Source organism: Mastigoproctus giganteus, chromosome 5 (assembly GCF_048544385.1).
Source record: "Mastigoproctus giganteus isolate SK-2022 chromosome 5, ASM4854438v1, whole genome shotgun sequence".
In the NCBI taxonomy this organism is placed as follows: Eukaryota; Metazoa; Arthropoda; class Arachnida; order Uropygi; family Thelyphonidae; genus Mastigoproctus; species Mastigoproctus giganteus.
In genome coordinates this window covers 235,659,585-235,676,328 of record NC_143579.1, presented here as the reverse complement: position 1 = coordinate 235,676,328, position 16,744 = coordinate 235,659,585, and the positions used below count along the sequence as shown (strand labels likewise).

The following is a 16,744-nucleotide window of genomic DNA, read 5'->3' as shown; positions in this document are numbered from 1 at the left end:
ATAATATGCTGAAAGGACAGAATTCATGGGATTCCTGGGCAATGCGATGTGTCACCCCTTCTCGCTAGTGTATGAACCCACTGCTTGGCAGGTATATAGGTACACTGCATCCATGTAGACGGTAATTTGAAGTCAGTATGGATGAACATCGTGAATTAACCAACTTTGAAAAAGGGATGATAGTGGGTGCCTGGTGCATGGGTCATTATCGCAGAGGTAGTATAGAAATTGTACTATCCCAGTTCGACAGTATCAAGAGTGTATAGTGAATATGGTATTTCTGGAATAACATCTCATCATGGGCAGAGAAAGGTGGTAGGTGAATGTGGCCGTCGACATCTTTTTTCACATTGTTTCAGCCAACCAGAGAGCGACAGTGGCACAAATCACCACCAACTTCAATGAGGGTGGTGCCAGAAACATCTCCACCAAGACCATCAATCATTAGCCGCAATAGGTAATGGGAGCCACTGATCCACACCAGAGTCCCATTGCTAACACCAGAACACAGGACTCTACACCTTGTAGACCATCTGCATCTCTTCATGGTCATTGTGTACATACAGGGCAATGGACTCTTCCAGCAGAACAGTGCACCTTCTCAACAGAGCTGTGGTGACTAGAACATGGTTTGAAGAGCATTCCGCAGATTTTACGGCCATGGAAAGGCCTCCCAGTTCACTGGACATGAACTCTGCGAAGCATCTTTGGGATGCTTTGGAAAAGTCCGTTCGAGCTTTGGATCTTCCACCCAGAAATGCAACGGAATTATGGACAGCAGTGCAGCACCCATGGATAGAAATACCTGTGGAACACTTTTGTGAACTAGTGGACTTAATGCCTCACCGTGTGACTGCCCTTATCCAAGCAAAAGGTGGGCCTACCTGTTACTAGGTAGGTATCCCATGATTTCTGTCCACTCAATGTGCATTGCAATTATTTAAAGAAAAATGTATAGTGAACAGTTTTTCAGACAGCAATTAAATATAGTTTGTATTTTTGTTATATTTCTAGATTCGTGCTCAGTGCAAAGCATTTAGAGAAGGCTTAGCAAGTGTAATAAATTTAGATTGGCTCCATATGTTTGATCCAAATGAAATGCAGATTATAATTTCTGGAGCACAGATACCAGTTGATTTGACTGATTTAAAACAACACACAAACTATACAGGTTAGTCTTATACTTATCTGTTGATGTGCATGCTTTGTGTTTCATATCTAAATTAGTATGATTTACAGTTCACTTAGATCTTCACTGCAAATAAGGCTTAGCCATTTGCCTTTCACTTAATAATACATTAGACTTCCATAGGTTTAACTGACAGCTTGGGATGGATTCCACAAGATTACAAAACACACTGGTATGGACTGCAGGATTAATGCAACTGCATTTCTCCCAAATGCTTCCCAACTTCTATCTGGATAGCTCTTACACTGCTAAATTATGTACAGTTCAGATTTCCTTAAAATCTCTTTGGAGCCAATTGGGTGTCTTGTATTAATTACTATTTACACCAACTCTCTTAAGTTATAAGCCATAAAAAGTAACAAGCATACACAGATCCTCTTCCTGAACAGATTAGTTTTAATATTAGCATTGATAAAATATTGTAAGGAAGCAAAGCTCATATAGCATCAGCCAAAAAAAAAAAAAAAATTCGTCCACTTCATTTTCTCATTCTTTCTAATGATTTGTTCAAATTATTAAATTTATTTCAAACTATCCACCTCCACAATGCTAGGTAGTACTTCATTCTGACATTCAATTACTCTCTGTCTGTATGTGAAATTCCATGATATACTGCAGCCATTATTTCAGTTTAAATTATGTAAAGAGTAAGTATACATCAGCATTTAGTTTAATACTTTTAAGCCTTGCATACTTTGTCACCATGTATGCCTTTTTTCTAAATGCTGCAATTTACAGAATCCCTCTCCTAGTCTTTTTCAGTAAGAACATTCCTTTTCTATCCCCAATTAATCTTGTTGCTCTTTTCTCTGCACTGTTTCCAACCAATCTATGAGATTTCCAAATCTGTATGCAGTATTCCAGGTGTTGCCCAGTTGTTTTATATAAATGGTATAATTGCCTCTTATTCCTGCCAGCAAACTTCTTACATATCACTGACAGAATCCCATGAGCTTGTTTTAATAGCCTGTCTGCAGTGCTCACATAATTCATGTCGGAATGTACAAGTCTCCCATCTTTTTTTTTCCTCTTATGAACTACCTTCAGTTTGACATTACCTAGATAGTATGTTATTCTAGCATTACTACTACCCAAATGCATTTATCAGCATTAAACCTCAATTGCCATTTTTCAACCATTCTGCCTAGTTTATCTAGATCTTGTTATATTACAAGCAATACACCCTGATTAATGTTAATCAAGATATCCATATTATGATAATTAACCATCCTGTCTACCTTTGTATCATCAGGCAAATATTAAAAACAGTAAGGGTTCCAACACTAAACTCTGTGGTAACCCCCTCATAACATTAGCCTACAGAGAGCAGTTGCCAGTTGCGATTGCCCTTCATTTCTTACTTGACTATTTTATCCATAGTAGCAACTTGTCCCTAATGTCACATTACTCCAGTTTATACAATAGTTTTTCATGTGGAACAGGATTTCTTGTCTTATTCTATTTAGGTTTGTGATACGTATAGAATTTTTTTATCAAAATGTTAGGTCTGTACTTAATACACTTGATTGTATATAGCTTTAGCAGAAACTTGGCGAATAAAATGAATGATATTTTCCAACTTGTATTGCAGATGGGTGGATATGTGGCTTAAATGCATTTGTGCCAATTGCATTTAAGATTAGAATTCCAGTATGTGACAGTGTAGCCATTAGATATCGGCTCTTGCTGTATTGTACTGTCCTTCCCTCTGTTTTAATGTTTTATGTGACCAAGTTAAGTTGACTCACTCCACTAGTTGCTGAATATAATAGTATTTGTTGTATATGTGATAATTAATTTTTGATTACATTTAAATTGACTGTTTTGTGAATCAGTTAGCAGTATTTCATTATTATATATTGAATTAGGATTTTTTTTTTTTTTTTTTTTTCTCCTCAACTCTTCAGTGTCTCTTTACGATCAGTTTCTGGAATTGATGGTGGCTGCCAGTGGACTGTCATCATCCTATCATGAGCTTACTTAGGAGCATTTAATTTTTGAGAAAGCTTTTATTTTGTAAACTCCTCTGCAATAACATACTGGAGTGTTGCCTCCCCAACCTTTTGTTTGTATATATAGGATGTTTCAGTTAAAAGCCACTGGGTCTATCTAGCTTCTTTTTTTTTTCTCAATTGGAAAGTTCTCTGTCCTCGATTTGGTCTAAAAACATTATCAGCACACTTTGAAGCAAATATGAACAAATTTATTTGGAGGAGCACAGTGATTTGAAAACTGAATGATTTAAAAACTATTGCAAATTCAGTTTTTAAATCGGTATCCTTCAGAAATATATTTCACCTTTTTTTTTTTTCCCCCCCATACTCAAGGGGTAGTGTGAATGGAAATGTAAAAAAATTACCTGTGGGCATTTTTTAGGGAAGACAGTAGTTGTTAAACTTTGGCCTTTTTTTTTTTTTTTTGATTTTTAGGTTTAAGAAAGGAATGTTATTGTTTTGTTCTAGCTATAAAATATACTTAAACTGTTGAATTTATTAAAGTGGTTATTTATGATTTTTATGTTAGAGACTAATAAAACATCTGCATAATTGAATATGCACCTCCGTAGCCAGGTGGGCAGGAGCAGCAGTGCATAGCACACGCTTCTTGATTAGACCGGGGTTCGAGCCCGTGACCACTAAATACAGATGCGGAAAGGTCAGGGAATGACCACCGCATATCCCCGGAGCAATATGGCCTTAGTTGCTAATGCTCCTAAAAACCAAACAACAACAACAACAACGACAACAGAGCTAATTGAATAAACAACTTAAAGGTTGTGGGGTAAGGGTTTAGAACCATATTTTCTACTGCTGAGGTATATTTCTGAAGGGGGTGGTAAATTAAGTTTCCAAGGAGGGGGGGGAGACCAAATATATGATCTTTTTCTCACTTCATCTTATTTAATGCATTAAACCAAGCAGAACTGGGGGGTGAGTTTTGTCTAAATATTAGAAACGTTGGCAGTTTGAGATATACCAGTAAAGTCACAAAACTTATGGCAATTAGCAAACAAAAATCCATAGATTTAAAAGATGTAATTAATCTACAACAATGTTCAGATAATCCATAGCTGCCACTGCACACTTGTTGTTATTCACCACTGCCACACACAACTAAATGTTCAAGTTGTCTTGACTACATATGATAAATTCAAAACAACTTGAACCCTGTTGACATTATAGTGAATTTGCTAGTCACTCATTTGTAACCTTCGTTGGAAACCTAAGAGGAATTCTTAAAGGCTTCTTTAATCAGGTATGTACTTTATGTACACTCTTGTGCATGGGAAGCAGGATTCCTCCCTGTGCAGACATAACACATTGTGAAGTAGCCCACTATAACCAGAATAAATATGCCAGAAAAATTCTAAATAACCAACTGATCAAATCATTTTCCAGTGCTTGGTACAATTTCAAGATAGGCTGATCCACTACTGCATCAGCAATCTCTTATGCTGCAGTAGTTCTTTCCCGGCAACTGAAGGGAGGATTATATTTCAGCGACCACTGAACACTACTTAAAATGGCAGCTACAATAGACTGACGATCTCCAGTTCCATTGTAGCCTCTCTTTTAATATCATATGTGCTATAAAATCATTGGAACAAATAATTATTTAGGGAAGAAGTAGTATTCTACAGAAGATAAATCAGGGAGAAAGGTGGGGGAAGTTAGTTCGTTCCACAATCCTACACTTGGTCAAATTCTTTGATAATCAATACACTTTGATAATCAATACAGAATGTGGCTAGTTCTGTCATGCAACGGGAGTTTTTTCTTGAAACTGAAGCTGCTTGTTAAATTCTTTTAACCAAATAATCCACACCTTATACATTATACAGTACCCCCTCAGTCACTGTCCTATCTGGGGGGGGGGCGGTGAGAATAAATTCCTAGTGCAATTCCTTTGCATTTGAAAAAGTGATGTTCACTATTCCGTGCTTTGCTTACTGCAGATTGCACTTAACACCACGACTATTCACCTGCTACAAATTATGCAAGGAGGGCACATGTACAGCTTGAACTCTTGCATACTTCGAAGCTCAGCAGCTTTTGTTGATTAATCAAACAGTGCAGAATAAACCTAGAACCAATCTTTTCTTTTGTCATATTTTCTCTCGGAGTTGCATTAGTTGTTTTTCTGTTAATGTGAGGTTGTTCTTCCATTTTGAAAAGTCATTTGGCAATCACTGTGCAAACTTTTTTTGATCTTTCCTTCTGGGATTTGAAATGTTCTTTCAAATAATCATTGCCATCCCTAACTCATAAACCAGTGAAAAACATGCATTATTACCATACACTTATTTTACTATTTTATAGTTTGCAGTTGTATTTTATTATTTTTATCACTTAACACAATGATAGTATCTTTAATAGCACAACCCCATACAAACAACTGAAGATATGCAAATAGTGTTGTAAGGTGAAGCTGTCCATAGCATTGTGGTCCTATGCGCAGTGGACATATCTATGCCCCCCCTTTTGTTAATCTGATCACATATTTAAATTTTCCTTATAAAGTTATGAGAATTACGTGTGCAGTTATCATGAATTGTCATCATAGGTTTTAAATGGAAGAAACACTGTAAACACTGAATTTTTTTCCCACATGTTTTGTGTTTATGTATAATTTGAAAATAATCTTTGTTTATCTGTTTAGGTGGCTATTTTCCTGATCATCCTGTTATTCAAACATTTTGGAAAGTAGTAGAAAGTTTTAGTGAACAGCAGTGTCGTCAACTATTAAAGTTTGTCACCAGTTGTTCAAGGCCTCCGCTCCTAGGATTCAAGGTAATTCTATTCAGAAAATGTGTGTTTTAAACTCAACTTCCAGTGCCAATAGATATTCCACAGTATATTAGCATTGTAATGTTATATTGTGTGTTACAGCACCCTCTCCCTTTCTTTTTTTAGTTACATGCAAATACATAATAAAAATGGTAACCCCGCACATTTTACAGTAGTGTGGAAATAAATGGAAACAAGCATTTATGACACAGAAAATGTCTGATTTATGTGCTGAAAGCTGAGAGAAAGAAATTATATTCTTTTAAACAGAGTAGCATTATTTAATTAATTTTCCTTATAATTAGCTCATATTAATAGAAGTTTTGCAGTTTGAAGAGTATTTGTGGTTTACTATGTTTTTTCATGTTTCAGCTATGGATATCGCACCAAAGAAAAGAACAAAAATTGTAATGTCTGAATACACACCAGCAACTCAAAGAGAAATAAAACGTACTGTAAATAAAATTTTGCAATACAAGAAAGAGACAGTCTGTCTCTGAAGCAGATACTTGTGGGAGAAAGCAAAAAAAAACTACAATCTAAGAGATGATGCAATCCTTTTAAGAAAATCTAAAATTGACCCACAGAAACAAGTTTTGATCTTAAAAAATGAACTTGCTGACGACGGAATTCATGTCCGTGAGTCCACAATTTGTCACAGACTCTTGGAAGGCAAGGTGTCCTCCGAGAAAAAAAAAAAAAACAGCTAACACAGAATGTGAAGAAAAACCAATTGGATAGGGCAAAGAAATATGCTGGATGGACAACTGAACATTAAGAAAGTGCTATTTTCTGATGAGACTCTCATTATGTTCAAAATAAAATGGGGGAACTGGTTTCTGTGAAGCTCACATTCAGCAGATGGTTAATTTTCCTGTAAAAAAAGATATTTTTGGGTTTGTTTTCAGCCAAATGACCTGTGACATTGTTGCTGATGATTTTCAAATTTTGGAAACACATTATACCTGCATTGAGTGACCTTTCAGCAGGATCTTGCATCTTGCCATTCTTTGAGGGCTGTTAAAGCTTTCATGCAGGAAAATGGCATTACATCTTGATTTGCCAGGTAATTCACATGGCAAGGTAATTTTCATTTGCCAGGTAATTCAAAGGAAAATTTGAGAAAAATGGACTGCACAACAAAAGTTAAAATAATCTAATCCTTAATTCAAGTTTGGTTTCATGATCCAGAAATCCAAAAATTTGTTAAAATTTATGCCAAATAAAGTGAAACAACTTATTTCATCCAAAGGAAGCCATACTGCTTACTAAGTTTCACTTTTAAAATGTATTTATTCAATAAATGCTTATATCTGCAAATCACTGACTTGTTTCCATTAATTTGCACACTGCTGTACATACAATGCCACCTACATTTATTGACTGTCAGATTACAACTCCTGAACAGACAACTAGACAATGTGTTTAATATTATCTGTAGCAAAGTTAAGGCTACTGTTTCATGAATTAGAATTCTTTTCATGCCAAATCTAAAAGTGTATAATTGCTGTGTTATTCATGTATGTTTTCATTCACCCTTTTTTTTTTTTCTATCCCCTGTATATTTTTTAGTTTTTGATATATTGACAGGTTGCAGCATCCATTTTTCTTTGAGAAAATAAAATATATATAACTAGAGTAGCTTTCGATGAAGCAGGACAAAATTTAGCATGGTGGTGTACTATAGGATAACAACGAAATGAGGAGACAGTGAGAAACTTTGGACAAGTATAAGGGGCATTTATAGTTGTATAAGAATTGCCAAAAAAGTCACATGGCATCAGTATGGCGTATGATCCCCTCCAACGGCTAAACAGGCCTGACGCAGTGAACAATGCTTGATATAAGGCTGTCTATAAGATTTTGTGGCAACAAATCCCATTCTTCCACCAGCGCAGACCTTTGCTCACCAAGTGACAGTGGAGTTGGCTGTTGGCATGCAATGCGACGCCTAAGGGTATCCCGTACATATTCAATTGAATTTAAGTCTGGTGATCATGCTGGACATGGCAATTGGTGGATATCTTCAGTTTCAAGATATTCCTCCACTACCTGAGCTCAATGTGGAGTGGCGTTGTTGTGGATGAAAAGTCACACATAGGGTTCAAGGATCTGTTCTCAGTATCTCTGTGCAGTTACGGTAACTCTATCAAAAACATGGAGGGGGTGTGGCTGTTGTTCATTATTCTGCCCCACAGGAGAACACTGGTTCACCTCAAGTGTCCCTTTCTTTGACGTTGCATTCCTCGGTTTCCAGATGAAATAACATCTAGAATCTGTTTGCAGGCTAAAATGGGACTGATCAGAGAACAGAACCCCATTTGTCAAGGCTCCAAGTCACATGTTCATGGTACCAGTTTTAATGAGCTCTATGGTGGTTTGGGATAAAACTGCTGGCTTACTTGCTAGTCCACTCGAATTGAGCCTTCTTTACAGTTGGGTTGGAAATGTTTGCACCTGTGGTTGCAGCAACCTCGAGGCAGTCGATGACAGGATATCGTATGGTTCCGTATTGCTGTTAGAGCCAGATAGTGGTCTGTTCTGGTTGATGTATCCCTTGGCCAGATCTTCTTGTAACAGTTCCTGTCTCCTGAAACTGCTCCCATAGTGGCGAGACAACACTGCGTGACACATTAAGCCAACACTCTGCCTTCCTGGTCGTGGGCACCTCCGTGGACAGGGGCAGCAGTTCGTAGCACACACTTCTTGATTAGACCGGGGTTCGAGCCCATAACCACCAAATATGGAGGATGTGGAAAGGTCAGGGAATGACCACTGCATATCCCCAGAGCAATATGGCCTTAGTTGCCAGTGCTCCTAAAAACCAAACAACAACAGCCTTCCTGGTCTTAAGTCATCCAGCAGTCTACCATCTCAAAAAATCATCTAAATGATGACTTGCTATCCTGAGTACCAGAAATATGGTTACTTCACTGAGCAAGCCAAAAATGGGAAGGAAGTGATGCAGTCGCAATGTGTGTTTTTATAGGCATAAATAATTTGTAGCTCTGCAAGGTGGTAGATTGATTTCTATTGGATACTCGGAATTTGCATGCCAGGATGCCTATTATATCAAATATTCACCTTCGGCGGCACTGTTTAAAATAAAATAATCATGAAAAAAAGTATTCTGTTAATTTTGTTGAACAGTGCATATGTACACACAACATCAAATCCCAAACTGACGTTTCTAGGTGAGGGTAAATACTTATTAATCACCCGTCATATAATGATAAATTGCTTTGGCAGCTAGTAATGCAGTAGAATTAATACTGTCTTGTTAAGTGAGGAAGTACTGCAGTTTAATTCTGCTCATCAGCAGAATTCAATCTCAAACTGTTGGTTTGGCACAATTGCCAATGAAGGTGTTTAAAAAAATAAAAATTGGTTTAAATCATGAATGTACAGTAAAAGTCCGAAAATCTGGATACCAGAAATCCGGACTTTTCAAAAACTCACACAAACTTTTTAAATTTAGCAGACTTTTGTATGTGCATGCATGATTGCCACAGATGCCCAGCGACAACAAGTGAGCTTGCAGTCGCCATTTTGAAACGAGCAATCAAACCATGGCAATGTTATATTTTTTGTCCTACTCTTTCCATTTACCATATATAGCATATGTATTTACAAGCCCACAATAATGGTTCCTAAAATAGATAAACTTCATGGTTGAAGGGAAAGAAGAACATGTTGAAATTGAGTAAGAAACTAGAAAGTGGTGTGAGCAATACTGTTTTAATAGAAACATACAACATCGGACAGTCTACAATTTACGATATAAAAAAAGGCAAAGAATAAAATTCACAGCCTCACAATAAAATTGCTGAGAGAAAAAAAGTTTACATTGGCCAAAATTAGAGAATCTTGATAGTGTTATATGAATGCTTTTTGCTAAAACGATCGGCAGGTATGGCAATTTCTGGGCCGATGCTTATTGCCAAAGCAAGGTCTTTTAAGGAGCAAATGAACATTGAATCAGAGTGCACATTTAGTGATGGATGGCTTAGGAATTTCAAGACCCATCATGGTTTTAGACAGTTAGATATTGCTGGAGAAAGACAGGCGGCTAGTACACAAGCAGCAACAGAATATAGTGCAACATTTGAAAAAATTGTATCTATGACCTTACAGCTGATGAAACAGTGGTTTACTTGAAGTGTTTGCCCACAAAAACTTTGGCTGGAAACCAAGAACGAAATGCAACAGGGTTTAAGCCAGGGCTCCCACTCCTGGGTTTTTCCACCCAGATCTGGGTTTTTTGATTGTCATCTGGGTTGATAGGTTTTTTTCACAAAAATATCTCATTATCTGGGTTTTTTCGGTAATTTTTAATTTTAAGTCAAAATTTATTTTTATTTCTTGTAAATACAATAAAATTTAATACATTTAATAACAGTTTACAATTTTCTTAATTTTATATTCTAATCATAATTTGTAATATCTCAAGTGCTTGTACAAAATACTACAAATGTAAAAGGATTTCAAAGTTTTCGCAGGGTTCTACACTATGAAATTACGCTTACATGTTCATACATGTAAGCATACATGATCGTGCTACTAACATGTATGCGCAGCCTATTGAGCAGGCGGAAGGCGGTCTTTACTGCACAGTCTTTTGTGATCATTCGTGGTATTATTGCATTATTTGGGGTGATTTTTACATTTATGCGTATACTACATACAGTGATATAATAAATTTAAATTGTAGTGACTATTTCTATTTTATGTTAATGGATTAGTGATTTATTTTTTATTTTATAGAACATTTTAAATAAAATAATTGCTAATTAGCCATACCCACAAATTGCCCACAATGTCTGAAACTTGTTCCCCACAGAGAAAGATAAACATTAGCATTAGTAGAGGCATTTGATGCAAGAAAGCAAGCTTATGCAGCATCAGCCAAAAAAAAAAAAAAAAAAAAAAAACCCACTTCCACTTCACCCCTCTGTTCGTTCAAAATACCTGTCCAGCTGAGCCTTAAACTTATTTAGGCTATCAACCTCCACCACAAGGGATGGAAGTCTGTTCCACCAACCAACCACCCTCTGGCTAAAGGCAAATTTCCGCACGTCTATCCTACATCTGTCTTTCCTCAATTTGAATTTATGCCCTCTCAGGTGATTCCTCTGAGCTAGAGGAAGAATCCCATCAGCATTGAGCATGCTTAAACCATTCAAGGCTTTATACACCTCTATCAGATCACCTCACTGGTGCCTAGTCTCCAGACACTGTAATTTGCAAAACTTAAGCCTTTCTTCTTACGAAGAAAGGCTTATGTTTTGCGTAAACGGTGGTATACTCAAAATTTTAGAAATGAATGGTTAGAAGATCTGGAATTAAAGGATTGGTTGAAAGAAGACAGTAATGAAAAAGGTGCATCTTACTGTATTTGTTGTGATATGAAATTAAAGAATGCCAATAAATCGATGTTACTAGCGCATAAAAATACAGTTAAACATAAAAAAAAGTGCAAATATTGCTAAGACAAGTTCAACGTTAGACACGTTCTTCACAAAACATAAACCTAATGAAGAAGTAGCAAAGGCAGAGTTAACAATTGCTGCACTCATTTCTGAGCATAATGTTCCATTTACGCAATGTGATCACCTTATAGAAGCATGTAAGAAAGCATTTCATAATAGCAATATTGCAAAACAAGTTCAGATGAAAGCGACTAAAGTCTCTTATCTTATGCAAGATGGCATAGCCTATCATGAAAAATTATACATTTCTTACATATGCAGAAACAACAAGTTTTCAATGATAATAGATGAAAGTACAGATTTATCTTTATCACAAGTTCTAGCTGTTGTTGTTAGATATTTTGATATTCAAAAACTTGATGTTGTAGATGTGTTACTTGACACTGTTTGTGTTGAAAATGGTATTTCAGAAGGGCTTTATCAAGCTGTAAAAGATCTTTTCATAGGAAAAAACATTCAAATAAGTAATCTCGTTGGCTTTGATAGTGATAAATGTGCCACTATGATGAGTACTAAGAGTTGGGTTCCAGTCATTGCTAAAAAAGGATGTACCATCAGTATTTATAATGGGATGTGTTTGCCATTCTTTTGCATTATGCGCTAGTCATTCAGTCAAGGTACTACCATCATATCTAGAAATATTTATAAAAGATATCTCTTGTTATTTTTCCCGTAGTAGTAAAAGATTAAACGAGTTCAAAATGATGCAAGATGTTGTAGATACTAAGCATAACATCCCCAAATTAGCACAAACACGTTGGTTATCCCGTGGCAATGTAATAAAAATTATTATTGAGCAGTGGGATGCGTTAGTTCTTTATTTTCAGTCTCAATCAAAAATTGATAAAATCGATGGTGCAGGGAATATTTACAATACTATGATCACCAAAGGAACTAAGCATATGTTGTTGTTTTTAGGATATGTACTGGAGAAAATAAACTGCCTGAATATTGAATTTCAATCTGTGCATTTCAGATTGCACTTACTTCATTCAATGGTTTCAATTGAGTATAAAAATATTCTTAGATTTTTCATAAAAGAAGTCATTACTTCGTGCAAGCTGGTCGAAATTGATCCAAGCAATGCAATAAATCATAAGCCTCTGAATAAAATATATTTGGGAGGCCGTTGTACGGCCTTCAGCACCACTTGGTGACAGTGAAAGCAGGTTTAAAAATGATTGTTTAAAATTTCTTGTTGAACTTTGTATGGAAATCAGAAAAAGATTTCCTCTAAATGATGGAATTATCGCCAGTCTCAATGTTCTTGACCCAGCAGTGATACATGATTGTGCCAATTCACCATGCTCAATTTTCCATTTATCAATGCAGTTCCCTCACCTTGTTTCTGAAGACAAACTAGATCTTCTAGATGATGAATGGAGATCATTTCGTTTAAATCAAGATTTAGATTTCTCTTACAAAACCATCCCTGAGTTTTGGTATCTGTTACGTAATGTAAAAGATGGCTTTAATAATTCTAGATATGAGATTTTATCTAACTTTATGACCAGTCTAACTATTTTACCTCACTCTTCGGCAAGCATAGAAAGAATCTTCTCCCAAGTAAACCCTATAAAAACAAAAGCCACAAACTCCCTTAAACCAGAAACTGTGAAAAATCGACTAATGGCAAAACAGGCGATAAATAGATCTAATCAAAATTGCTATACATGGAAACCTAAATCAGAATTGGAAAAAGAAGTCATACACGGAACTTGTCATAAAAGATACGAAGAACGTTTGAAAAAAATGAAAGAACTTCAAAAAATAAATGTGGAGGGAACTGAATGGGATGAAAATTCTGATTACAATTAAATAAAAGATATTTTTGCGTGGTAAGTTTTATCTTATTTGTGTTGCTATACTATATGATGAAAACTAGGTTTTTTTTTGGGTTTATTTAAGTTGCAATCTAAGTTTTTTTTAAATTTGTGAGTGGGAGCCCTGGTTTAAGCTATCGACTTCTACAATGACAGATGGAAGTTTGTTCCAGCAATCAACCACCCGCTGGCTAAAGGCAAACTTCCGCACATCTATCCTACAACTGTCTTTCTTTAATTTAATTTATGCCCTCTCAGTCGATTATTCTGAGCAAGAGGAAGAATCCCATCAGCATTGAGCATGCTCAAACCATTCAAGACTTTATACACCTCAATTAGATTACCTCACAGGTGCCTAGTCTCCAGACACTGTAATTTACGAAACTTAAGCCTTTCTTCGTAAGAGCAATTTGTTCTTTGTTCCATTTACTAATCTTGTTGCTATTCCTTAAGTTAATAAGGAAAGACTAACCTTTCTTATGTGTGCTAATGCTTCAGGTCAGCATAAAATTAAGCTTTTGGTGATTGGTAAATTTCAGCACCCACAGGGCTTTAAAGGAATTGTGCATTTACCTGTGACCTATAAAGCCCAAAAGAATGCTTGGATGGACAAAGATATATTTTGCATTTGTTCCATCAGTTTGTCAGAACTTGAGAAAATTGGGAAGCCTTCAAATGCAAAGTGCTTGCTACTTCTCGATAACTGTAGGGTTACCACATTAATCAAAATTAGTCTGATTGCAGAAATATTTTTGCGTGTTACTTGCCACCAAATGTAACACCATTAATTCAACCCATCAAGGAGTCATTAGGAACTTTAAATGTCACTATAAAAATGATTTTATGACGAAAATGATGCATAAGAATTTCAACTCAGTTTTACAATCAAAGATGCAACATTTTCACTTGCGACTGCATGGAATCAAGCCTGTAACTCTTTTAGGAGCGTGGTGAAAGTTATGGCTGAATGTGATGGTTGCAGATTTACAATCTGGTCGAAACAAAGATTTTGAAGGATTTCACGTAAAGCTGAAGGTATCTGAAGTGAAAGAACTGATGGAAACTGTTTGCAAACTTAATGCTGATGACATGGAAGAGTGGATATGCATTGAAGATGATGTTGAAGTTGCAGCAACTTTCACTGATCAAGAAATTATTCAAAGCATAACTCTTGATAAGATAGAAGAGAATTATTCAGAAGAATACAACAAAGTTGAAGAAGAAAAGATATCTTGGGCTACTGCAGAAAAGTCCATTGAAACAGTTATTAAATTTATGGAACAGAACCATGGCTTCAGTCTTGTCATGCAGCGGGTGCACATGGTGCATAATAACTTTATCACAAAGAAATTACAAAAGTCGTAAACAAGATGATACGTGAAAGTATTTAAAGAAAGCAATAGAAGTGTCAAGCAGTGCAACAGGAATTGCAGAAAAGAACAAATAAATGTTTGTTTTTCGAACTTTGTATTTTCTATGAAAATGTTTCGTTAATAAACTAAAACAAATAATTAATTTATATAAAATATGTATCTTCTGCTTTCACTTATGTACTGTATTTTTCTTTTACATTGTTGTTCATTTTTAAACACGGTTTCAAGCATTACATGCTCTTTTTTTTTTTTTTTTTTTTTTTTTTGTGGTGAAAATTTTTGTTTACATCTTTTTCAGGTGTTGACTTTATTTTTTTTTAAAACTGCTCGTTTCAATAAATGAAGCATGCTTTATTTGCTAATGAATAAACTGTCAAAATTTACCTTCTTTATTCCATCTCAAATTTGAATTTTAAAAGTACCACCTGAGAATCTGAATTGACCCAGTCCCTAAGCAGTCCGGATTTTCGGACTTTTACTGTATTTAGAACTTTTTTTCCCTTTATACTATACATAGTATAATTATTTTTTATTTTCTAGTCATAATTTATAAACTTTTTTTTGTTTTTATGTACAAAGGAACTTTCACCTGCCTTATGTATCCAAAATGCTGGAAGTGCAGCTGATCGCCTTCCTACTGCTTCTACATGCATGAATCTTTTAAAGTTGCCTGAATTCAAGAGTGAAGAAATTATGAAAGCTAAATTGCTGTATGCTATTGAATCTGGAGCAGGATTCGAATTGAGCTAACACATGTCATATTTATTTATGTAAAGAATACAATTTGTAAAGTGACCTTTGTATGTTTTGTATAACAAACTTGTCTTTAAATGATGTGTTACACTGGATTTACAGGCCTGGTCAGTGATTAATCGTGGATATCATTGAGCATTATACCAACACTTGAACAGAAATTCTTTTGTGAATAACACATTCTTTGTTATAATACGTGATATATTTTTATAGCGTGAGAGACTGTAGCCCTAAATATGGTTCTAAACTCAGTTCATCTTAGAAATGTATAATTGTCTTCTCATTCCTATAATTTGCGAAACATTTTGGATGCAGCATTCAGGTTAGTACACTGCATCATTAATAAAAGGATTCAGGCTGGGACTTTGTAAATTTGCAAATAAGTGAAAAGGTTTAGCTACATGTGTATTTAATTGTACCATTATACAGTAATAAATTATCTTAACTATATTGCAGTGGAAGTTGGGATCTAGTCATGAAGTAACAACACCAATATAATTTCATTTGATATCCCGTAAAGGAACAGTGTTTATTCTGTGAGAAAATTAAATATGGCAAAGGACTAAAAAAATGAGGTTCTGCCTCCTACTTTTGAAAGTAAAAAAAAGTAAATTCTTCTGTCAGGGAAGAGGAGGGAGTGTTAAAACAGACGAAAAGCTCATATTTGCCAACAGTTCTTCCTTCTAATTAGTCTGTGTTATCGTTTACTTCATTTGAAATTTGAGGATCAACTATTTACTAAAAATTCTAATACAAATTCCCCGAGGTGGTATATTATTAGTTCTACCCTTCGCTGCTACAAGTATCTTGATACTTAAAAAAAATATATATATATATATATAATAAAAGTCACAGCTTTCTACTATATGCCAAAGATGGCCTCTTCAAAAACTGTCCCTATTAGCTGACTAATACACTGAAAGTTTTTTTGCCCTCTCAAACTTTTCTTGACCTGAAATTAAATTTAACTAAGACTCAGTGCATCAGCTTCTCAAACCAGAGAGGTTGATGCACTGACTAGCCTCTTTTTGTGCTAGTTCTTGATAAGGCCTATCCCATAATTGCAATAACAGTATTTAAGCTTCCAGAAACATTTTTAGACTCTAAACTTGTCTTGAAAATCCAGAGAGAAAGTTAAAAGATTAGTAAAGAGCTTCTGGTTTGTGAAGTTAGTTCAAGTAAAAATTAAAAATATGAAGATAACTGTAAAATACATATTTATATATTTTGTGGGATCCAATATGCTGATGATTTCTGGACAGTACTTGCTCTCTCTAGTCAGCTATATATATATATATATAACATCGTTTCCTCTTATCCACTGAATGAA

The 16,744-nt window shown here is 35.3% G+C and overlaps 1 protein-coding gene across 2 annotated transcripts in view; it reads left to right on the top strand.

Annotated features, from left to right (window-relative positions):
- LOC150086301 (ubiquitin-protein ligase E3C) overlaps positions 1 to 15,797 on the top strand; it is a 298,426-nt gene extending 282,629 nt beyond the window's left edge. For both annotated transcript variants that reach the window (XM_090374458.1, XM_090374459.1), the window contains exons 23-25: positions 1,015 to 1,171; positions 5,849 to 5,979; positions 15,241 to 15,797. In XM_090374458.1, coding sequence (XP_090230584.1) covers positions 1,015 to 1,171; positions 5,849 to 5,979; positions 15,241 to 15,411 — 459 coding nt within the window. In that variant the 3' untranslated portion in view covers positions 15,412 to 15,797. The remainder of the gene's footprint in view (positions 1 to 1,014; positions 1,172 to 5,848; positions 5,980 to 15,240) is intronic.
- Positions 15,798 to 16,744: the final 947 nt, after the last annotated feature.